Genomic DNA, 25,593 nt, shown 5'->3' with positions numbered 1-25,593 from the left:
TGACAACAATTAGAAAATTCAGAAGTTTGCTCGAAAAGACACTAATAAATCAATAGGCTTTGTATGTGTGTGTGTGCATGTGTGTATGTCTGTGTATGTATCAGAGAACTATGGAAAATGGCCAATGGCCTTCAGAAATATAAGATACAAAAGATCGCATGTGTGGAAGTTCTCTTGTGGCACAGTGGGTTAAGGATCCAGTGTTGCTACAGCTGTGGTGCAGGCCAAATCTGTGCCTTGGTTTTGACCCCTGGTCCAGAAACTTCCACATGCCATAGGCATGCCCTCCTCACCCCACCCCCAAAAAAGATTGCATTATCTGTTTAAAAAAAAGTATTTTCCTAAGGGACTGAAAAATTAAGGACTTGAAGTACCCATTGTGGCTCAGCGGGTTAAGAACCTGGCATAATGTCTGTGAGGATGCTGGTTCGATCCCTGGCCTCGCTCAGTGGGTCAAGGATCCAACATTATGGCGAGGTGCAGCTTGGGTCACAGATGCAGCTTGGATCTGGTTTGGCTGTGGCATAGACCTTCACCCGCAGCACTGATTTAACCCCTAGCCCAGAAACTTCCATATGCCACAGGTGTGGCCATGAAAAGGAAGGAAAGAAAGAAAGAACAAACTAGAACCTCAGTGTATATCCATTAGGTAGACAGGCATCAAGAAGTTTGTATCAGCAGTACTCATCAGGGTATGGGGGTGATTTCTGTATTGCTGCTCATGGTATAAATAGTAGAGCCTTAATGGAGAACAGCTTGATAGTAGTTAATAATAGTAGGCAGCTTTGGAAAGAAGAGATGGTGCTAGAGAGGGGAGGGGCTTGCCCAAATCAAATCCTGTTTCTCTGGCTTTGGGGATAAAATGTTTGTTTTAGCTCTTCTCTCCCCATTTTGATGTGGAATGTACAGAGTGGTCAAGCACCAAAGTGAGGGAGTCAATTTTAGTTGGATCATAAGTTATAAGAGAGCTAAAAGGCATGTGTGGTGTCATGTGGCCTCTTTTCATCTTGGCTTTGTCTTCTTAGGAATCACCCCATTTCTAAAGAGGAGCCCAGAGGAAGACTGGTCATCTCTTGCAGATCTCAAAACCATGGCTCAGTTGGCTCAGGTGAGGCGATGGTTCCTCCTTTCCAAAATGGTCTTTTTTTTTTTTTTCAAAAAGTCATTGGAGCATTTGCCGTTCTTGTACTAAAATTTTCCTGCTCATCTTCCCCTTCAGGGAAGCAGCCTTCATAGTTCCCCTGTTGGTCAGATAAGCTTTTACCTTCCACATGTGCTCCTTCTAATTTAACCAGTGTTCATACATTAAGTGGGTATAATCATTCAACGTCTTTCTTAGTCTTATCTGGAAGCAATGCTAGAACAAAAATGCATTTCCTCAAATTAAAAATGAATATGTTACTGCATGCATCTGTTTTGCAAAGATAAAAACAGTCAAGATGGAGATGGAATTGATAGATTGCCCTTAGTTAAGTGGCAAGAAGTCCTGTCATGAGGCTTTGAGAATAGAGCTGTGCTTGGAAGATTGTACAAAAACTGTGAATCCTGTATTTCTCTCTCTGATCCTTCTGTTCTGCTCATAGCTGCTAACATTTCATAAAAATCTGTGACCTGCCAGTAACACCCCCCAGGATTTGGGGTTATAGATTTATTCCTATTTTTGATTTTCTTCTAATTTTATCTTCAGATGCAAGAGAAATAAACGTATATACTTAAGTCACCATATTGAAGTAGGAGTGTAATTCTTGAAGTATTCTGCTCTTGGTTTCAGACCTTATTCTTCTGGTTCTTCCTTTCAGAAAATTCATCTTTATACCTGGACCTCTTAAATGCAAGTGTTCCCCAGATTCTGTGTTGGTTTTCAGTTTATATTCCCCTGTTCTTATTCACAATATACCACTGTTATTCTAATGATGCTCAATTAATTTCAATCCTGAACATCTGTTCTGAATGTCAAAACCCTATCCAACCTCCACCTAGATTATCACCACCTGTGCCTTCCCACAGGTACTTCAGGCACATGCCCAAGATATACCTCATTATCTCCTGCCCATTCTATTTTTCTCCCATTCTGCCTAACATTAGTGATAAATTGCATAAGTTACGTAGATGTTCTTTATCAGATTTATCAGGTTAAAGAAGTTCCAGTTTGCTAATATTTTTAGCACAAATGGATGTTGAAGTTTGTCAAAAGTTTTTCTGCATTACGTGGATCTTCCTTTTTTTTTTTTTCTTTGGTTTTTTTTCTTAGGGCCGTACCCGTGGCATATGAAAGTTTCCAGGCTAGGTGTCAAATCAGAGCTACAGCTGCCAGCCTACAACATAGCTACAGCAACATGGAATCTGAGCCGTGTCTGCGACCTATACCACAGCTCACAGCAGCACTGGATCCTCAACCCACTGAGTGAGGTTAGGGATGGAACCTGCATCCTCCTGAATACTAGTCAGATTATTTCCGCTGTGCCACAATGGGAACTCCCACTTTTCCATTTTTTTAAATTGACATGGTAAATTAACATTGATTGATTTTGAAGTGTTAAACCAGCTTAGCTGTGATAAACTCCACTTGGTCATTATATATTCTTTTTTCATATATTGCTATTGTGAATAGTGCTGCAGTGAACATACAGCACTATGTGTCTTTTTCAAGAACAGTTTTGTTAAGATATATGCCCAAGAGTGGGATTGCTGGGGCATATGGTAGTTCTATATATAGTTTTCTAAGGTACCTCTATACTGTTTTCCATAGCGGTTGTATCAATTTACATTCCCCCAGCAGTGCAGGAGGATTCCGTTTTCTCTACACCCTCTCCAGCATTTGTTATTTGTGCACTTATTAATAATGGCCGTTCTGACTGGAGTAAGGTGGTACCTCATAATAGTTTTGATTTACATTTCTCTAATCATCGCTGATGTTGAGCATTTTTTCATGTTGTGTTTGTTGGCCGTCTAATATATCTTCTTTGGAAAAATGTCTATTCTGGTCTTTTGCCCATTTTTAAAGGATACACATTTAGATTGAATTGTTTCTCTTTTGGTTTCAGGGATTTATTTATTATTTATTTATTTAGGACTGCACCTGTGGCAAATGGAAGTTCCCAGGCTAGGGGTCAAATTAGAGCTACAGCTGCCCACCTACGCCATAGCCACAGCAACACCAGATTTGAGCCTCATTTGCAACCTACACCACAGCTTGTGGCAATGCTGGATCCTTAACCCACTCAGCGGGGCCAGGGATTGAACCCTCATCCTCACAGATATAGTGAGTTTTTGTTTTTGTTTTTGTTTTTTTTCTATTTTGCCAAGCCTGCCACAGGCAGTAGTTCCCTGTGCCACAGCAGCAACCCAAGCTGGCCCTTAACCTCCTGTGCCGCAAGAGAACTCCTCAGTGAGCTTTTATAACTTGTGTCTTCTTAAGGAATTTGTCCATTTCATCCAAATTATAAAATTTGGCATAACAATTGTATTGGCATAACAATTGTTCAAAAATCTACTGTTTTCATCCTTTTGATGTTTGTAGAGTGTGTAGCAGTGCCCCTTTTTCTTTCCTTTAATTGGTAATTTGTGACTTTTTTTTTCCTTGGCCACTTGGCTAGAGGTTTATCGAAGATTCACTGATCTTTTCAAAGTACCAACTTTGTTTCGTTAATTTCCCCATTGTTTTTGTTTTCTGTTTTCTTTATTTCACTCTTACGCCTTTTATTTCCTTTCTTTTTTATTACTTTGGGTTTAATTAACTCTTTTTCTTGTTTTGTACTTGAAAGCATGTATCATTGGTAAGAGACATTTCTTTTTTTCCTGTAGAACATTTAATGCTGTAAATTTCCCTCTAACAAATCTAGACATGTATTTTCATTTTCATTCACTTGAAAATATTTTCTCTCATGATTTCCTTTTTATTTATTTATTTACTTATTTTTATTTATTGCTCAAATGAATTTATCACATCTGTAGTTGTATAATGATCATAACAATCTGATTTCATAGGATTTCCATCCCACAGCCCAGGCACATCCCCCCACCCCCCAAACTGTCTCCTCCGGAGACCATAAGTTTTTCGATGTCTGTGAGTCAGCATCTGTTCTGCAAAGAAGTTCAGTCTGTCCTTTTTTCAGATTCCACATGTCAGTGAAAGCATTTGATGTTGGTGTCCCATTGTACGGCTGATTTCACTTAGCATGATAATTTCTAGGTCCATCCATGTTGCAAAAAATGCTGGTATTTCATTCTTTTTAATGGCTGAGTAATATTCCATTGTGTATATGTACAACATCTTCTGGATCCACTCCTCTGTCAACGGACATTTAGGTTGTTTCCATGTCTTGGCTATTGTAAAGAGTGCTGCAATGAACATCGGAGTACATGTGTCTTTTCGAGTCGTCGTTTTCTCTGGATAGATGCCCAGGAATGGGATTGCTGGATCAAATGGTAGTTCTATGTTTAGTTTTCTGAGGAATCTCCATACTGCTTTGCACAGTGGTTTCACCAATTGACAATCCCACCAACAGTGTACTAGGGTTCCTTTTTCTCCACACCCTCTCCAGCACTTCTTGTTTGTAGACTTTTGGATGATGGCCATTCTGGCTGGTGGAAGGTGGTACCTCATCGTGGTTTTGATTTGCATCTCTCTAATAATGAGTGACGTTGAACATCTTTTCATGTGTTTTCTGGCCATCTGTATGTCTTCTTTGGAGAACTGTCTGTTTAGATCTTCTGCCCATTTTTTGATGGGGTTGATTGTTTTTTTGGTATAGAGCTGCAGGAGGTGTTTATAAATTTTGGAGATGAATCCCTTGTCAGTGGATGCCCTTGCAAAGATTTTCTCCCCTTCTGTGGGTTGTCTTTTTCTGTTGTTTAGGGTTTCCTTTGCTGTGCAGAAACTTTGAAGTTGGATTAGGTCCCATTTGTTTATTTTTCTTTTTATTGTCAGTACTCTGATAGGTGGATCTGAGAAGATGTTGCTGTCATTTATGTCAGAGAGTGTTTGGCCTATGTTTTCCTCTAGGAGTTTGATAGTGTCTGGTCTTATATCTAGGTCTTTCATCCATTTGGAGTTTCTTTTTGTGTATGGTGTTAGGGAGTGTTCTAATTTCATTCTTTTCCATGTGGCTGTCCAGTTTTCCCAGCACCACTTATTGAACAAGCTGTCCTTTCTCCATTGTATATTCTTGCCTCCTTTGTCATAGTGAGTTGGCTGTAGGTGCGTGGGTTGAATTCTGGCTTTCTATCCCATTCCACTGATCTATATTTCTCTCTTTGTGCCAGTACCATGTAGTTTTGACGACTGTTGCTTTGTAGTATAGTCTGAGGTCCAGGAGCCTGATTCCTCCAGCTCCATTTTTCTTTTTCAGGATGTCTTTGGCTATTCTGGGTCTTTGGTGCTTCCAAACAAACTTTAAAATGTTTTGTTCAAGTTCTGTGAAAAATGTCCTTGGTAATTTGATAGGGATTGCATTGAATCTGTAGATTGCCTTAGGTGGTATAGTCATTTTGATAATATTAACTCTTCCAATCCACGAGCATGGTATATCTTTCCATCTATTTGTGTCGTCTTTGATTTCTTTCATCAGTGGCTTGTAGTTTTCAGAGTATGGGTCTTTTGTTTCTTTAGGTAGGTTTACTCCTAGGTATTTTATTCTTTTGGATGTGACGGTAAATGGGATTGCTTCCCTAATTTCCTTTTCTGCTTTTTCATTGTTAGTATATAGACACGCTGTTGATTTCTGTGTATTGATTTTGTATCCTGCGACTTTGCCAAATTCGTGGATGAATTCTAACAGTTTTCTGGTAGAGTCTTTAGGATTCTCTAGGTATAGTATCATGTCATCTGCAAATAGCGATAGTTTTACTTCTTCCTTTCCAATTTGGATTCCTTTTATTTCTTTTACTTCTCTGATTGCTGTGGCTAGGACTTCCAGAACTATGTTGAAGAGTAGTGGTGAGAGCAGACATCCTTTTCTTGTTCCTGATCTCAGCGGGAATTCTTTCAGCTTTTCACCATTGAGAATGATGTTCGCTGTGGGTTTGTCATATATAGCCTTTATCATGTTGAGGTAGGTTCCCGTTATGCCCACTTTCTGAAGGGTTTTTATCAGAAATGGGTGTTGGATTTTGTCAAAGGCTTTTTCCGTGTCTATCGAGAGGATCATATGGTTTTTATTCTTCAGTTTGTTAATGAGGTGTATCACACTCATGGATTTGCGATATTGAAGAACCCTTGCATCCCTGGGGTAAATCCCACTTGATCATGATGTACAATCCTTTTAATGTATTGTTGGATGCAGTTTGCTAGTATTTTGTTGAGGATTTTTGCATCGATATTTGTCAGTGAAATTGGCCTATAGTTTTCTTTTTTTGTGGAGTCTTTGTCTGGTTTTGGAACCAGGGTGATGGTGGCCTCATAGAATGAGTTTGGGAGGATCCCTTCCTCTGCAATTTTTTGAAAGTTTCAGAAGGAGAGGTGTTAGCTCTTCTCTAAATGTTTGATAGAATTTGCTTGTGAAGCCATCTGGTCCTGGACTTTTGTTTGTTGGAAGTTTCTTAATCACAGTTTCAATTTCAGTTCTTGTGATGGGTCCATTCATCTTTTCTATTTCATCTTGGTTTAGTCTAGGAAGATTGTACTTTTCTAAGAATTTGTTCAGTTCATCTAGGTTTTCCATTTTATTGGCATATAGTTGCATATAGTAGTCTCTTACGATCCTTTGTATTTCTGTGATGTCTGTTGTTACTTCTCCTTTTTCATTTCTAATTTTATTGATTTGAGTCCTCTCTCTTTTTTGCTTGATAAGTCTGGCTAGGGGTTTATCAATTTTGTTGATCTTTTCAAAGAACCAGCTTCTCGTTTCATTGATCTTTCCTACGGTTTTCTTTGCTTCTATTTCATTGCTTTCTGCTCTGATCTTTATGATTTCTTTCCTTCTACTAACTTTAGGTCTTATCTGTTCTTCTCTCTCAAGCTGCTTTAGATGTAAAGTTAGCTTGTTTATTTGGGCTTTTTCTTATTTCCTGAGGTGGGTATGTATTGCTATAAACTTTCCTCTTAGAACGGCTTTTGCTGCATCCCATAGGTTTTGGAGTGTTGTGTCTTTGTTATCATTTGCTGCTAGGTATTTTTTAATTTCCTCTTTGATTTCTTCAGTGATCCATTGGTTGTTTAGTAGCATGTTGTTTAGTCTCCACGTGTTTGTGTTTTTTGCAGTTTTTTACTTGTTGATTTCCAGTCGTAGAGCATTGTGGTCGGAAAAGATGCTTGATATGATTTCAATTTTCTTAAAGTTACTGAGGTTGGATTTGTAGCCCAGAATATGATCAATCTTAGAGAATGTTCCATGTACACTTGAAAAGAATGTGTATTCTGTTGCTTTTGGATGAAATGTCCTATAAATATCTATTAAGTCCTCTGGTTTAATGCTTCATTCAGGGCCTGCGTTTCCTTAATGATTTTCTGTCTGGTTGATCTGTCCATTGCCGTAAGTGGGGTGTTAAAGTCCCCCACTATGATTGTGTTATTGTTGATTTCTCCTTTTAAGGTTGTTAGCAGTTGCCTTATATATGGTGGTGAACCTGTGTTGGGTGTGTAGATATTTAAAATTGTTATATCATCTTCTCGGATTGATCCTTTGATCATTATGTAATGTCCTTCTTTGTCCCTTAAAATATTCTTCATTTTAAAGTCTATTTTGTCTGATATGAGTATTGCTACTCCAGCTTTCTTTTGATCCCCGTTTGCATGAAATGTTTTCTTCCATCCTCTCACTTTCAATTTGTATGTGTCCCTAGAAGTGAAGTGGGTCTCTTGAAGACAGCATATATATGGGTCTTGTTTTTATATCCATTCAGCCAGTCTATGTCTTTTGGCTGGGGCGTTTAGTCCATTCACATTAAGGTAATTATTGATATGTATGTTCTTATTGCCATTTTATTAATTACTTTGGATTTGTTTTTGCTGCTGTTTTTCCTTTCCTTCTTCTCTTGTTCTTTTCTGCCTAGAGAAGTTCCTTTAGTATTTGTTGTAAGGCTGGTTTAGTGTTGCTGAATTCTCTCAGCTTTTGCTTATCTGTGAAGGTTTTGATTTCTCCTTCAAATCTGAATGAGAGCCTTGCTGGGTAGAGTCATCTTGGTTGGAGGTTTTTTCCTTTCATCACCTTGAGTATATCATGCCACTCCCTTCTGGCCTGCAGAGTTTCTGCTGAAAAATCTGCTGATAGCCTTATTGGAGTTCCCTTGTATGTTATTTGTTTCTTTTCCCTAGCTGCTTTCAGGATTTTCTCTTTGTCTTTAATTTTCGTCAGTTTGATTAATATGTGTCTCAGGGTGTTCCTCCTTGGGTTTATTTTATATGGTACTCGTTGTGCTTCCTGGATTTGAGTGAGTGATTCCTTCTCCATGTTAGGGAAGTTTTCAGCTACTATCTCTTGGAATATTTTTTCTGTTGCCTTCTCTCTCTCTTCTCCTTCTGGCACCCCTATAATACGGATGTTGGTGCGTTTAACATTGTCCCAGAGTTCCCTGAGACTCTCTTCATTTGTTTTCAATCTTTTTTCTCTTCTCTCTTCTGCATCCGTAATTTCCACTAATCTGTCCTCCACCTCACTTATTCGTTCTTCTGCCTCCTGTGTTCTGCTATTAGCTTCTTCTAGTGCATTTTTTATTTCAGTTATTGTATTTTGCATCTCTTCTTGTTTAAGTTTTATAGCTTGTATCTCTTTGGTCAGTGTTTCCTGTAAGTTATCCATCTTTGCCTCCAGTTTATTTCCAATGTCTTGCATCATCTTCGGCATCAACAGTCTAAAGTCTTTTTCCTGGAGGCTGAGAATCTCCTCCTGCTTAGCTGTTTTTCTGGGGTTTTTCCTTTCTCCCTCATCTGAGTTATAGTCTTCTGTCTTTTCATTTTTATAGGTTTTTGGTGTGGTGACCTTCTTACAGATAATAGAGTTTGTAGCCTCTCTTACTTCTGATGTCTGCCCCCCCTGAAGTCAGTATGGGGGCTTGGTGTAGGCTTCCTGATGGGAGGGGCTGATGCTTGCCCACTGGTAGGTGGAGCCGATTCTAATCCCTCTGGTGGGTGGGGCTTAGTCTCTGGATGGGATTAGAGGCAGCTCTGTGCCTGAGGGGTCTTTAGGTAGCCTGTTTACTGAGGGGCGGGGCTGTGATCCCACCTGGATTGTTGTTTGCCCTGGGGCTGCTCAGCAGCTGACTGATGGGTGGGGCCAGATTTTCCCAAAATGGCCCCCTCCAGAGAAAGGCATGGCTGCTGAATATTCCCTAGAGCTTTGCTTTCAATGTCCTTACCTCACAACAAGCCACATTCACCCCTGTTTTCCCAGGATGTCCTCCAAGAACTGTGGTCAGGTTTGACCCAGATTCCCACAGAGACTTTGCTTTGCCCTGGGACCCAGTGCACGTGAAAATCTGTGCGCCTGTCAAGAATGGGGTCTCTGTTTCCCCCAGTCCCTTGGAGCTCCTGAGCACAAGCCCCACTGGCCTTCAGTGCCAGATGCTTCGGGGCTCTTTCTCCCTGTGCCAGATCCCCACATGTGAGAGTCTGATATGTGGCTCAGAACTCTCACTCCTATAGGTGAGTCTCTGTGAACCAGTTAGTTTCCAGTCTGTGGAGCTTCCCACCCAGGAGGTATGGGGTTGTTTATATCGCAGAATCGCCCCTCCTACCTCTTGATGTGGCCTCCTCTTTTTCTTCTTTAGTAGGGTATCCTTTTTAAGGTTTCCAGTCCATTTTGGTGAAGAGTGCTCAGTCTTTAGTTGTAAATTTTATTGTTTTTAGGGGAGAAGTTGAGCTCCAGTCCTTCTATTCTGCCATCTTAATCCCGTCCTCTGCATCCTGTTTTAAGATCTCTATCTTAACTAAACTTAGTGAGTACTTTGAAGAGGCCATAGACACAAGAATTTGGTATTTACAAACCTTGTTTGTAGACTGGTGCTTATCTTCAAAGTGTTAAAGGCAGGGAGATAGTGTAAGTAAATGTAAACCAACTTAATTAAACTAGCTATCACTTAAAAGCTTTTAAAATCAAAGACAAAACTCACAGCTAGGTTTTTTTGGATAATATATGTCTAACTTCTATGAACCTCATTAAAATCCTAACTCTAAAGTTTACTATATAACTAGTTAATAGATAAACACTATGTTTTAACTAAGTTGGATTTAAATAGGGGAAAAGTCCTTCAGGATGAAATTTTTTTTTTTTTTTTTTTTTTTTTTTTTGGTCTTTTTGCTATTTCTTGGGCTGCTCCTGCGGCATATGGAGGTTCCCAGGCTAGGGGTCGAATCAGAGCTATAGCCTCCGGCCTACGCCAGAGCCACAGCAACGTGGGATCTGAGCCGAGTCTGCAGCCTACACCACAGCTCATGGCAATGCCGGATCATTAACCCACAGAGCAAGGGCAGGGACTGAACCCGCAACCTCATGGTGCCTAGTCGGATTCGTTAACCACTGCGCCAGGATGGGAACTCCCCAGAAATTCTTATTATATTATTGTTGTAACTTTGTTAAATCACAAATCACCACAGGAAAATAAGAATGGAAAATAAGAATAATAAGTAAATAATCAGGAAAGACTGAGGCAAACTGAATAGCAAGTGAATAACAGAAAAGACTAAGTTATCCATGGAACAATCCCCACTCAGCAACACGAAATGGAAATTATTTCCTGGGAAATTTAGTTTTCCACCTATGTCAGCAGGTGAGCCTTATTGTCTTCTGGGGCCTGTCCTTGGAATTATGCCGTACAGGCAGGCATCCCCTTGTTTAGGAACCTGCCCTCGGAATTGTACCAATCAGACAGGTCCCTTTTCCTGATTAGGAGCTTGTCCTCAGAACTGTACCGTTCAGGCAGGCCTCTTTTTCTGATTAGGAGCCTGCCTTCGGAATTGCACCGTTCAGGCAAACTCCCTTCCTCGGCTCCATGTATCTTCTCGGCTCCCCACAGCTTCTAGGAAGTAAGCTAGGGCAGTCATAAAGCTTGCATTGTACTATTTTTGCAGAGCTCACCATTCTCTGCTGTCAGCTGGTCAGTGCTTGAAAACATAGATTTAATATATATTTTACATTTTTTTTAGTTGTTCATGGCAGAAATTTTCCAATGCAGTTAATTTTCATAGAGGTAGATGTGAGTATTGTTTTGTTTTATCGGATGGTTAGGTTGGCTGAAGTCAGACTCAAACTTCAGACTCTTTGATTGGTAACAGCTTGAATCCCTGACTTAACTTCTTTTATCTTTAGCCAGGGTGCTTGGATTCTGGCCCATGCATGCCTTTCTGAGGTATCAGTTAAAGGTGTGGATAAAGTTTATTCAAAATCCTTGTCTCCCCACCCCCAGCTTGCTTGCTTTCTTTCTTTCTTTCTTTTTTTTTTTTTTTTGTGTGTAGCTGCCAGCCTACGCCAGAGCCACAGCAACTCGGGATCCAAGCCGCGTCTGCGGCCTACACCACAGCTCAGGGCAACACCGGATTGTTAACCCACTAAGCAAGGGCAGGGATCGAACCCTCAACCTTATGGTTCCTAGTCGGATTCGTTAACCACTGCACCATGACAGGAACTCCCCTCAGCTTTCATTTTTGAAGGATTTCCCTATTTCCTTTCTAGTTGCTGCTGTTGTCTCGAACTCTTGTCTTTTGTTTTTTCAAGCCAGTGAGACATGGATTTCCACCTTAATTTTATTTGCCATACATGATATTAGGTAATAGGAATCTACCATGTCTTTCTTTTTCCAATTTGTTTTAGAGGTGTTAGATGTTTTACATTTCCCTGGCCCTCTCAAGACATATGGAGCTCCTGGACAGGGATTAGATCTGAGCCCCAGCCACAACCTAAGCCACAACTGCAGCAACACTGGGGATTGAACCTGCAACCCAGTGCTCTCAAGACACTGCCTATCCCATTGTGCCACAGCAGGAACTCCTGCCTATAAATTTTAGAGTCAACTTATCAGTCTCCATGGAACAACCCACTTGGATTATGATTGTGCTTTCAAATACTTTATGGAATGCTTGGAGATAATTGATAGGCAAGTAGTAAGTCTTCCAAGCCATGCATCTGGTGTATCTCCATGTTTAATTAGGTCTTTTTAAATTTCTCTCAGCAGTGTTTTGTAGTTTTCAGTTTTCAGTCTTGCAAATGTTTTGTTAGTTTTAGTCTTTCATTTAATTTTCAGTTGTTAAGATATAAAAATAGAAATTTTTTTATTTTGAGTTAAGTGTCATGTAATCTTGTTAAATTTACTTATTATTTCCAGTACTTTCTACATATCTGGTTACGTCTTCTGTAAATACAGTTTGCCTTCTCCCTTGCCAGTCTCTGTGCCTTATATTTCTTTTTTATTTTTTATACATTGTCTCTAGTGTTGAATAGAATTGGTGAGAGCAGGGGGAAAACAGTCTTTCACCATTAAGTATGATATTAGGTTTAAATTTTGTGTAGTTGCATTCATCAGGTTGAAGAAATTCTGTTTCTGATATCGGGAGTTTTTAATAGAAGTAGTTGTTAAATTTTTTCTAATGCTTTTACCTCATATGAAATGATCATATGGTTTCCCAACTTTATTTTGATATTATGATGATTATATTTTTGATTATTCAGGCATTGCACCAACCTTGCATTCCAGGGATAAGCACCCTTGGTTATGATGTGTTATGCTTTTTGTATATCACCTTACACAATTCGCTAATATTTTGTTAATTTTTTAATTGGTATTCATTAGGGGTACTGGCCTGTCATTTTCTTTTAATGTCTTTTTTTTTTTTTTTTTTTTGGTTTTGGTAACAGTGTAACATTCACCTGTTAAAATGAATAGGAAAGTATTACCCAGTCCTCTATTTTACTTTATTTTATTTTTTTATTTTTATTTTTGTTTTTTGCCTTTTTAGGGCCACTCCTGCAGCATATGGAGGTTCCCGGGCTAGGGGTTGAATCAGAACTGTAGCTGCTGGCCACAGCAACACGGGATCCAAGCCAAGTTTGCAACCTATGCCACAGTTCATGGCAACGCCAGATCCTTAACTCACTTGAGTTAGGCCAGGGATTGAACCCACAACCTCATGGTTCCTAGTTGGATTCGTTAACCACTGAGCCATGACGGGAACTCCGCAGCAGTTTTAAAAAAAAAGAATTAGTGTAGTATTGTCATTAACTCTGAAATGTTTCACTGAACTTAACCTTGAAGTCTTCCGGGCCTGGAAAAATCTTTGTGGTAACTTTTAAAATTGCAAATTCATTATCTTTAATAATTTAGGGTTTTCAGATTTTTTTCCTTTTGGCAGCTTTTTTTGTGTGTGTGGTTATTGTTTTCTTTCTTGTTTGTTTTTTGTGGGTTTTTTTTTTTTTTTTTTTTTTTTCTGCCTTGAGGCATATGGAGTTCCCAAGGTGAAGTTGCAACCTAAACCACAGCTGCAGCAATGCTGGGTCCTCAACCCACTGTGCCGGGCCGGGGATCGAAACTGTGTCCCAGTGCTCCTAAGGCACTGCTGATCCCATTGTGCCACATCGGGAACTCCTTGGCAGCATGTTTTTTGAGTGAAAATGTTTGTCCATTTCATCTACATCATCTAGTTTACTGACCTTAATTTGTTTATAATGGTCTCTTTCTTACCTATTTAATATCTGTAGGATGTGATACTGGCCACATGTGACATCCCTCTTTATTTTTTAATCCATCTAACTGGATATTTTAGATTTTATTGATACTTTCAAGGATTTGTTTTTTGGTTTCATTGATTTTTTTTTTCCCTATTGCCTATTTATTTTCTATTTTACTGATTTCTCCTTTGTATTATACTATTTCCTTTACTTGCATTAGGTTTAATTTGCTTTTTTTTTTTTTTTTTTTTTTTTTTTTTTGGTCTTTTTGCCTTATTTAGGGCTACTCCTGCTGCACATGGAGGTTCCCAAGCTAGGGGTCCAGTTGCAGCTGTAGCTGCCAGCCTACACTGGAGCCACAGCAACACAGGTTCTGAGCAGCGTCTGCAACCTCCACCACAGCTCATGGCAGCGCCAGATCCCCAACCCACTGAGCAAGGCCAGGGATTGAACCTGCAACTTCATGGTTCCTAGTCAGATTCGTTAACCACTGCACCACAAGGAGCTCCTCTAATTTACTCTTTTTAAAAAGCATCTTAAGGAGTTCCCTTTGTGGCTCAACAGTAATGAATTCGACTAGTATCCATTAGAACATGGGTTCAAACCCTGTCCTCATTAAATGGGTTAAGGATCTGGCATTGCCATGAGCTATGGTGCAGCTCAGATCTTGTGTTGCTGTGGCTGTGGCATAGGCTGGCAGCTGCAGCTCTGATTCCTGAGATCGGAGCTCTAAAAAGGCCAAAAAAGAAAAAAAAGCATTTTAAGATAAAAGTTTAAATTATTGATATTAAATCTATCTTGTTTTCTAATATAGCATTTAGACTTACAAGTTTCACTCTTAGCCTCTTCTGACCGCGTCTTAAGAATTGATCTATTTCATAGTTTCTCCTGTGGCACAACAGGATTAATAGCACCTCTGGAGCACCAGTAAGCAGGTTCAATCCTCGCCCTGGCACAGTGGGTTAAAGGATCCAGTGTTGCCCCAGCTGTGGTGTAGGTGACAACTGTGGCTAGGATCTGATCTGATCCCTGGCCCAGGAACTCCATTATGTCTTGGGGAGGCCAAAAAGGAAAAACAAAATTGATCTATTTGTATTTAGGGTTTGTTTGTTTGTTTTTGCTTTTTGTGCAGCATCTCGAAGTTCCCAGGCTAGGGGTCAAATTGGAACTGCAGCCACCGGCCTACACCACAGCCACAGCAACTCAGGATCCAAGCTATGTCTTTGAGCTACACTACAGCTCACAGCAACACTGAATACTTAACCCACTGAGCGAGGCCAGGGATGGAACCCACATCCTCATGGATACTAGTCAGATTTGTTACTGCTGAGCCATGATGGGAACTCCCTAGTTTGATATATGTTATGACAGTTTTCTTTTTTATTTTTCTTTGACCCTAAATTGGTTACCTGGAAGTGTATTATTTAATTTCCAAACTTTTGGGGCTCGTCAAATATGTTATTGATATCTAATTTAGTTTATATGTGGTTAGAAAATATACTTTGCATGGTTTGTCTTTAATCTATGGAGATTTGTTTGTGTTCTATCTTGGTACATAATCCATTTACTCTTGAAAAAAATGTGTTGTTCTCTTGTGGCACAGCAGGTTAAGGATCCAGCATTGTTGCTGTAGCAGCTTGGGTCACTCCTGTGGTGCAGGTTCAACCCCTGGCCTAGGGACTTTCAAATGCCACCAGCAAGGCCAAAAAAAAAAAGAGTTGTAAAGTTATTGAAAGTGGTGGTCCATAAATATCAAATGAGGGGAGTTCCTGTCATGGCGCAGTGGTTAACGAATCCAACTAAGAACCCTGGCCTTGCTCAGTGGGTTAACGATCCGGCGTTGCCGTGAGCTGTGGTGTAGGTCACAGACGTGGCTCGGATCCTGCGTTGCTGTGGCTCTGGTGCAGGCCAGCAGCTACAGCTCCGATTAGACCCCTAGCCTGGGAACCTCCATATGCCAAGAAAGCAGCCCAAGAAATGGCAAAAAGACCAAAAAAAAAAAAAAAAAAAAAGAGAGAGACATAAATATCAAATGAGTTAGGTGTTTTTCACTATTCTTTAGAGATTATAAATCTACAGATTTTCCTTTAGTTCTTTTAGTTACTGACAAACATTAACATCAAACCATGATTTTGGACTTTTTAAAGTATCACTTTCATTTTGTCAATTTTTACTTCATGTATTCTAAACTTGTTATTTAAGTACATAGGCATTTGTAATTGTTATATTTTCCTGGTGTATTTACTCTTTTATTATCATGAAATGTTCCTCTTTGTCTATAGTAGTCGTCCTCAACTTGAAATCTGTTCTTTCTGCTTTTATTGTAGCCACAAGCTTTCCCATGTTTAATGTTTTTAATGTCTTTTTCCATCCTTTTATTTTAAGCTTGCTTGTGTCTGTGGTATTTAAAGACAATGTATTTTGAGTTTTGCTTTTTTACACATTTTAATAATCTCAGGGTTTGTTTTTGTTTTTGTTTTTGTTTTTGTTTTGTCTTTTTGCCATTTCTTGGGCTACTCCCGCGGCATATGGAGGTTCCCAGGCTAGGAATCTAAGGGAGCTGTAGCTGCCAGCCTACGCCAGAGCCACAGCAACATCGGATCTGAGCCGTGTCATCTACCTACACCACAGCTCACAGCAACATCGGATCCAAGCCGTGTCGTCTACCTACACCACAGCTCACAGCAACATCGGATCCAAGCCGTGTCGTCTACCTACACCACAGCTCACAGCAACGCTGGATCATTAAATTAACCCACTGAGCAAGGGCAGGGATCAAACCCGCAACCTCATGGTTCCTAGTCGGATTCGTTAACCACTGCACTACGACAGGAACTCCTCAGGGTTTTTTTTATTGGACTGTTTATTCCAATGAAATTGGACTTAGGGCTGCCATTTTGCTCTTTGTTTTCTCATTGCTTAACCTGTTTTATTTTAATATTTTAACTATATATATTAGGTCAGTTTTAGATTCATAGCAAAATTAAGTAGAAAGTACAGAGTTTCCATTTATCCTCCACTTCCTGACACATGCATAACCTTCTCTACTACCTGTCTTGCACCAGAGTGGTACATTGTTAAAATTGATGAATCCACACTGATATATCCTTATCACCTAAAGTCCATAGTTTATGTTAGGTTCATTCTTTCTGTTGTATATTCCGTGGATTTCGACACATATATAATGATATATATCTGCCATTATAGTATTATACAGACTGATTTCACTGCCCTAAAAATCCTCTATGCTCTGCCTATTCATCCCTCCCTCTCCTTTAATCTCTGGTCATGGCAGCCACTGATCTTACTATCTCCATAGTTTTGCCTTTTCCAGAATGTCATATAGTTAGAATCATATGTTACGTAGCCTTTTCACATTCGCTTCTTACCCTTAGTAATATGCATTTAAGAGTCCTCCTATCCTGATTTTGTTCATTTGTTCCTACATCCTGTTTTATTTTGTGTCAGTCAGTACATTTCGTACTTCCTTTTCCTTTCTCTCAAATTTGTAGTTACATCAGTTTGCACATTTTTTTTTCTGCTTGTTTTAGGGATTGTAATATACATCTTTAACTAAACATGGTTTACTTAGAGATAATACTGAAATACTTAAAGGAGGTAGATTCCCATTATATTCATGTACATTTACTCTTAGTAAAATAGTTGATATATATTTATACTTAGACTTGGGGGCTTACTTTCTGCAGTTCTCTTTATTACAGGGTTTTATCCCTTATACTTCCTACTGCTTTGTTAAGCCCCAACTTCTGACATCTCAGTCCAGTAAGGCTTCAGTTTTCTTCTGTTTAAGCTATGAGCAGGTTGTGGGGTGTGGTTAATCAAAAATGCAGGAATCTCCAAATCTCACAAAATGTACATCTGTTTTTCCAAACTTTGTGTGTGTGTATGTGTGTGTGTGTGTGTGTGTTTCTGTCTGCTTTTTGCTAAGCCTCTTGTGATCTCTCTTAATAGTTGCTTAGTTTAACTATCAACTTGGAGTTCTGACAGAGTTTATATTCAGATTTTGGGTCTCATTCTTTCTGTAGTTCTTTCATTCTAGAGCTTTTTGCCAAATCTCCAGCTCATCTGCCAGCCCTCAGTTCTATCTTCTGTCTCCTTTGAGAAAGTAGACTGGTTTTCTGCCTGAAGAGCTATGGGCTTTGGGGAACTTTTATGCAAAAAAGCTACAAATTGAGCAGTTCTTATTCATTACTGTCCTTTAAGGATAATGTTTCCTCCAATTTTTGCTTGCTGTGGTGTCTTTCCAGTGCCTTCTGTTGGTTATTTATCATGTATTGTATATGGATTTTTAAATTATCACCTGAGGGATTTTTTTCTTGACCAGTTCACTGTTATTGCTAGATGCCAGAAGTCACTGCTATGCATTTTAAAACCATATTCTTCCTGCGTAACAGGAATTTACCTCCACAGTGAAGCCTGAAAATGTGTTCTACCTTTGTAAATACACTGTATCTTTGCATACTTCCGTTGTAGTATGCATAAGATCTTGTAGATTTATGTGGATTCATACTTTCTTGAAGGTGTATATTCCATACATATTTTTGAGGCTGTAACTTCATTTGAACAGGAACAGTGTTTTGTATGTCTTGTAAAACTAATGCAATTTTGGGGTACAAAGTGCACAGTAAACATATTTAGAATTGAGTTATTATACCTTGATTTTTGTTTTCCTTACAGTGTAAATCACAAAATAAGAAAAATGGTAGACTTTCTTTGTACATTTTCATATGAATGCCACAAAGAAACAGGATCAAAACTAATCTCCACTATCTAGTCAACTTGTTCTGATCACAGTTCCAAACCATTGCAGGAATCAGTGTCATTCAAAGATGTGACTGTGGACTTTACTCAGGAGGAGTGGCAGCACCTGGATCCTGCTCAGAAGACGCTGTACATGGATGTGATGTTGGAAAACTATTGCCACCTTGTTTCTGTGGGTAAGAAAAACTCTCTTTGAAACTTTCAGTAGCATGCATTTCCTTTTAAAGTAGCCTAAAATATGTGTAATCTTGAATTTTAGAGATAAGAGGTTATGAGTTCTTTTTTGGTTGACAGAAAAGATGATTTGTGTCTTCAGTTGCCTAGAAAAAGGTGTTCAATTTACTGTTAAGCAAAGGAGTATCTTAATTTGCAGTACTAAAAATCTACCTTACTGGTTTTTCAAATGTATTGAAGCCTTAGCAACTTAATCCAAATCTTCCCTTAATTAGGGTGTCACATGACCAAGCCTGACGTGATCCTCAAATTGGAACGAGGAGAAGAGCCATGGACATCATTTACAGGCCATACCTGCTTAGGTGAGTTTTTGACTCTCAGGCAGATGAAATCTAGTGTAAAATAAATTTTAAAGTGGTCACATGATGGGTGACACCTTTGAAAACCCACTGCATATGGAAGTTCCCAGCCTAGGGGTCAGATCAGAGCTATAGCTGCCGGCCTACACCACAGCCAGAGCAACACAGACTCTGAGCTGCATCTGCGCACCTACACCACAGCACACGGCAAAGCTGGATCCTTAACCCACTGAGTGAGGCCAGGGATCGAACCCACATCCTCATGGGTACTAGTTGGATTTGTTTCCACTGAGCCACGACAGGAACTCTTGTTAGTATCTTTTTAAAGGCTCCTGACCTTTGAAATGACCATTGTGCCTGCAAAAAACTTAAACCAAATTTTCAAATAGTCACTCTCCCTACATAATAGACTTTCCTAGTTTGCTAGGGAAAGTCTAGATACTAGGCTCAGCAGAAATGAATCTGACTGGCACCCATGAGTACACAGATTTGATCCCTGGCCTCACTCAGTGGGTTAAGGGTCCGTGTTGCTGCAAGCTGTGGTGTAGGTCGCAGATGCAGCATGGATCTGGCATTGCTATGGCTGTGATGTAGGCCAATGGCTACAGCTACGACTTAACCCCTAGCCTGGGAATTTCCATATGCTGCAGGTGTGGCCTTAAAAAGACAGAAAAAGAAAAAAAAGATAATGGCCACTCTCAACCCAATCAAAATGTACTATAAGCTTTCCCTCTTTTAGATTTTTTTTTAAATTTATGTCCTTTCCTAGTGTTCTCAGACCCTTATCTCCTTGCCATTGTATAGATTTCTTTTAGGCATTCTTAAATCAATCTTTAAGAAAGAATGAAATCTTAGTTAATATTTCTCTTCTTGTTACTTTCTTTTTTTTTCCTTCCTATTATTTCAGATGTATTTTCTATGTTCTCTAAGTTCTCATTTTCCCCACAAATCTAGCTATTAATTTTATTTTATTTTTTTGCTTTTTTGGAGCTGCACCCCCAGCATATGGAGGTTTCCAGGCGAGGGGTCTAATTGAAGCTATAGCTGCTAGCCTACACCAGAGCCACAGCAATGCAGGATCCAAGCCACATCTACAACCTACACCACAGCTCATGGCAACGCCGGATCCTTAACCCACTGAGCAAGGCCAGGGATCGAACTCGCAACCTCATGGTTCGTAGTCAAATTCATTTGTGCTGCGCCACCATGGGAACTCCTAGCTATTAATTTTAAAACTCTCTTGCCGGAGTTCCCGTCGTGGCACAGTGGTTAATGAATCCAACTAGGCACCATGAGGTTGTGGGTTCGGTCCCTGCCCTTGCTCAGTGGGTTAACGATCCGGCGTTGCCGTGAGCTGTGGTGTAGGTTGCAGACGAGGCTCGGATCCTGCGTTGCTGTGGCTCTGGTATAGTCCGGGGGCTACAGCTCCAATTCAACCCCTAGCCTGGGAACCTCCATATGTCGCAGGAGCGGCCCAAAGAAATAGCAAAAAGACAAAAATAAATAAATAAATTAATTAATTAATTAAACTCACTTGCCTTAGCCCAGACTGATAATTTTACAGTTACCATTTTCTTCCATTGAACTTTTCACAATTCATTTTCTGTTGCTGATCAGCTTTCCTGAAATTCACTCTTGGTTTGGGTAAAACACTAACTTGTTCTTATCCTGATTGTCTGAGTGATTATTTCCAACTTGGTCTGTTTTCTTTACTACTCTGGCCATTACTGCCTGGAACAGTGCCTCATACATAATAGTCACATAAATCATGGTATCATGGAGTGCTAACATTTTCTTGAAGATTCTCAAGATATGATTAGAAATAAGACTGGGAGTTTCCGTCGTGGCTCAGTGGTTAACAAATCCAACTAGGAACCATGAGGTTGCAGGTTCGATCCCTGGCCTCGTTCCATGGGTTTAAGGATCCAGCGTTGCTGTGGGCTGTGGTATAGGTTGTAGATGCAGCTTGGATCCCAAGTTGCTGTGGCTCTGGTATAGGCCAGTGGCTACAGCTCCAGTTAGACCCCTAGCCTGGGAACCTCCACATTCCTAAGGTGCAGCCGTAGAAAAGGCAGAAAGACCAAAAATAAGAAAAAAGAAAGAAAGAAGACTGGAGGACAAGTCAACTGATTAAAAGAACATGAGTTCGGCATTGTGATTAGGAATAGGTGAGCTATTTACAGGGCAATAAATATTAGGCCTTACTTGTTATGGATCAGGTTTTTCAGATATGTCTACAAGCCTGAACACTTGTTTGAATATAAAAATGAATAAAGATGATGCAAAGTTTCGTTTTCAGGAGAAATTCCTTGTATGTTAGTATAGGGGATAACAGACTAAAGGAAGAAATAGAATTTTTTTTCTTGCCTTTTAGGGCCACACCTGTGGCATGTGGAGGTTCCCAGGCTAGGGTTTGAATCAGAGCTGCAGCTGCTGGCCTACGCCATGGCTACAGCAATGCAGGATCTGAGTCTGTGTCCTACACCACTGCTCACAACAATGCCAGATCCTTAACCCAGTGAACAAGGCCAGGGATCAAACCTGCATCCTCATAGATCCTAGTCAAATTCGTTTCTGCTGCACCATGATAGGAACTCCAGATTTTTGAGCCTAGATTAAACATTATTGTTCCACTAGGTATGGATGATTACAAAGTGACTAAGTCAAATATAGTTATAAATTTATAAGAGAAAAAAAGGTTAAAGTTAATGCATGATCTAACACCAGAATAAATAACCTTTCTGGTCCACCATATGGAAAATGAGTTAAGGAATGTTGCTGAACTAGAGAAAGACTTGAATTTGTCTTTCTTTAAACCTCAAAAAAAAAAAAAGTAGCAACTGAAAAAAGGAATAGTTATAATTAGTGGTCATGAGGGTTTTGTTATTAGATAGTTCTGAAAGAATTGATAGTAACAGCAGTTTGAATATACCGGTGAACATATTCCTAGTCATTTATTTATTTATTTATTTACTTACTTACTTACTTACTTTACTTACTTTACTTACTTACTTACTTACCTACCTACCTACCTACCTACCTACCGCATGTGGAGGTTCCCAGACTAGGGGTCGAATCAGAGCTGGAGCTGCTGGCCTACACCACTGCCACAGCAACGCCAGATCCAAGCCATATCTGCGACCTACAACATAGCTCACAGCAACGCCGGATCCTTAACCCACTGAGTGAGGCCAGGGATCGAAACTTCATCCTCATGGATGCTAGTCAGATTTGTTTCTGCCAAGCCACGACAGGAACACCACTCCTAGCCTGTTTTAAAGTTCCTGTTGGAAGTGTTTTCCTACTACTTCCCTCATAAGAGAAAATGATCTCCAGCTACATGGAGGATTAGAGCCTAAACTATAGGATTTTTTTCTAAACACTGGGAAAGTAGCTGATGCTTGGAAAGTTCTATTAGTCACTGATGTTTAAGTGGAAGATGGTGCAACAACTGGAATTGTTTTACCTCACAGAGTAGGGATGAATATGAAAATCAGGCTTCAGAAGTTCCCTGGTGGCTCAGTGGGTTAAGAATCTGGCGTTGTCACTGTTGTGACTAGGGTTGTGTGCTTTTGTTTCATTTCCTGGTCCAGGAACTTCCATATGCTGTGGGTGCAGCCAAAAAAGCATACACACACACACACACACACACACACACACACACACACAGAGATCTGTGTCCTCCAAAAGCCTTCCTCTAAAATTTTCCCTGAATAAACTTCTCTGCTGATTTTTCTGATTGATCTTACCACATCCAAGTATAATGATCTTGCTAGGTTCATTTCATTGCCTCTGAATCCAAGCATGAATTCTTTTCCAAGCATGAATTTCTCTTCCACTGTTCTTTTGTCTTCTCCTTAGTGCTTCTTGTATTTGTTTCACTTTCCATATGAAGTTCTGGTGCGAAGTGCAGTCGTTATTAGCATTCATTACTTATTTTTTATCTTCCACACTGAAGCAGAGTTACTAATTTAGGTTCTGTGTCTTTTCCCAGGCAAGGGATAATTTGTCTTCAGTCTTTTTGGCCTCCTATACTAGGCCCTATTACAGTTCTTTTCCATAGCAAATGTGTTAAGATTCACAAATTGTTATTAATTATATTCTTTTCTAGAAGAAAACTGGAAAGCCGAAGACTTTTTAGTGAAATTCAAAGAACAACAAAATAAGTACCCTAGATCAGTTTTATTAATCAACCACAAAAAACTGATTAAGGATAACAATAATGCATTCGAAAAGACATTTACTTTAAGCAAAAACCCTACTAATTCAAAAAATCTACCTCCTGAATATGGCACTCATGGAAAGATTTTTAACAATATTTCAGAATTAATCATCAATAATCTAAGTCCTACCAAAAAGAGACTTAGTGAGTACAATGGATATGGGAAGTCACTCCTCAATACTAAGCCAGAAACAGCTCGCTTTGGAGTCAAATCCCCTAATCAGCATGACAGAGCTGTCAGTCATAATGAAAAGCTTATGCAGTATCATAAGATGGAAACTCCAGCACAGTCATATGGATATAATGACTATGAAAGATCCTTCCTTAAAAAAGGAGGCTTGATTACACATAATAGAACTTACAGAAGGGAAAACCCATCTGAATATAATAAAAAGAGAAGAGCAACCAATATTGAAAAAAAGCATACATGCACTGAATGTGGGAAGTCATTCTGTAGGAAATCAGTATTGATTCTGCATCAGGGAATTCACACAGAGGAAAAACCCTACCAATGTCATCAATGTGGAAATTCATTTAGAAGAAAATCATATCTCATTGATCATCAGAGAACTCACACAGGAGAGAAACCCTTTGTTTGTAATGAATGTGGTAAGTCCTTCCGCCTAAAGACAGCCCTCACTGATCATCAGAGAACACATACAGGGGAGAAATCATATGAATGTCCACAGTGTAGGAATGCCTTCAGACTGAAGTCACACCTCATTCGTCATCAGAGAACTCATACAGGAGAGAAACCATATGAGTGTAACGACTGTGGGAAATCTTTCCGCCAGAAGACAACACTCTCCCTACATCAGAGAATTCATACAGGAGAGAAACCTTATATTTGTAAAGAATGTGGTAAGTCCTTTCATCAGAAGGCAAACCTTACTGTGCATCAGAGAACTCATACAGGGGAAAAGCCCTATATTTGTAATGAATGTGGAAAATCCTTCTCCCAGAAGACAACCCTTGCTCTTCATGAAAAGACTCATAACGAAGAGAAACCGTATATTTGCAATGAATGTGGAAAATCCTTCCGCCAGAAGACAACCCTTGTGGCACATCAGAGAACACATACAGGGGAAAAATCCTATGAATGTCCTCACTGTGGGAAGGCCTTTAGAATGAAGTCATACCTCATTGATCATCACAGAACTCACACAGGAGAGAAACCATATGAATGTAGTGAATGTGGGAAATCCTTCAGTCAGAAGACAAATCTCAATCTACATCAGAGAATTCATACAGGAGAGAAACCCTATATTTGTAATGAGTGTGGGAAGTCCTTTCGCCAGAAAGCAACACTCACTGTGCATCAGAAAATACATACAGGGCAGAAATCCTATGAATGCCCTCAGTGTGGGAAAGCCTTTAGCAGGAAATCATATCTCATTCATCATCAAAGAACTCATACAGGAGAAAAACCATACAAGTGTAACGAATGTGGGAAGTGCTTCCGCCAGAAAACAAATCTCATTGTACATCAGAGAACTCACACAGGGGAGAAACCTTATATTTGTAATGAGTGTGGTAAGTCCTTCAGTTATAAGAGAAACCTCATTGTCCATCAGAGAACTCACAAGGGAGAAAACATGGAAATGCAGTAATAAATGATGTAATTTCTTTGTGATGCCTTTTTAAGTTATTCTGAAATTTTATTTTTTTAAAAAAGCATGCTTAAACATGTAATTTTAAAATGTAATAATAATTATTAAAAGTACTATACCACATAGCTATTACCTACTGTTTACTAGCATATGAAATGGGTATGATTATTGAAAATAAATGCTATCAGCAATGAAGCTAATTTTTAAAGTTTTGAAGTTCTCCTGCTGACTCAATTTATTTTTTTAAATGCTTATATTAATACATGCAGAGGCAAGATACAAATTAATATAAGCATCGGTTTCCATAAGAGGAAGAAAATAAGTATATTTCTCATTGCACTCTGTAGAATAAAAGGTACTTGTTACTTCCCCAAAGATTACCACTTCCCTGGCTTTTAACATAAAGTAGTTTTTGCATGTCTTTAAACTTTATATATATTTTGTGATACCTTATAGATTCTTTTGTGTCTCGTTTCACTCAACATTTTTAAGATACATTATTGCATGTGGCAGTAGTGTATTCATTTTCATTCTGTATACTATTCCATTTTAAGAATATACTACTATTTATCCTCTTGATGGATATTTGTACTTTTATAATTTTGTGTTAATAAAGATACTGCTCTAAATATTCTTGTATTCGTATAGGTGTTAGAATTTCTGTTGATTTTATACAAAGACTGGAATTACTCAGTCCAGTGGTATGTTTAAATTCTTTCAGTTTTGGTAGATACTGCCAGACATCTTTTAGACCTTTTTCAACATGAGATGATTCACTTTAGAGAGTAAAAGCTCTGTAATTCAAGTGAGAGAAAGGTCTTTAACAGTCATTCAATTGGAGAATTCCCACT

The 25,593-nt window shown here is 39.3% G+C and overlaps 1 protein-coding gene across 5 annotated transcripts in view; it reads left to right on the top strand.

Annotated features, from left to right (window-relative positions):
- ZNF567 (zinc finger protein 567) overlaps positions 1–25,373 on the top strand; it is a 28,368-nt gene extending 2,995 nt beyond the window's left edge. For all 5 annotated transcript variants that reach the window (XM_021097128.1, XM_013998427.2, XM_021097130.1 and 2 more), the window contains 4 exons: positions 1,026–1,108; positions 18,427–18,553; positions 18,827–18,913; positions 23,022–25,373. In XM_021097128.1, the coding sequence (XP_020952787.1) occupies positions 1,091–1,108; positions 18,427–18,553; positions 18,827–18,913; positions 23,022–24,742 (1,953 nt within the window). In that variant the 5' untranslated portion in view covers positions 1,026–1,090 and the 3' untranslated portion in view covers positions 24,743–25,373. The remainder of the gene's footprint in view (positions 1–1,025; positions 1,109–18,426; positions 18,554–18,826; positions 18,914–23,021) is intronic.

This window comes from Sus scrofa, chromosome 6 (assembly GCF_000003025.6).
Source record: "Sus scrofa isolate TJ Tabasco breed Duroc chromosome 6, Sscrofa11.1, whole genome shotgun sequence".
NCBI lineage: Eukaryota > Metazoa > Chordata > Mammalia > Artiodactyla > Suidae > Sus > Sus scrofa.
This window is presented reverse-complemented; position numbering and strand designations above follow the sequence as displayed.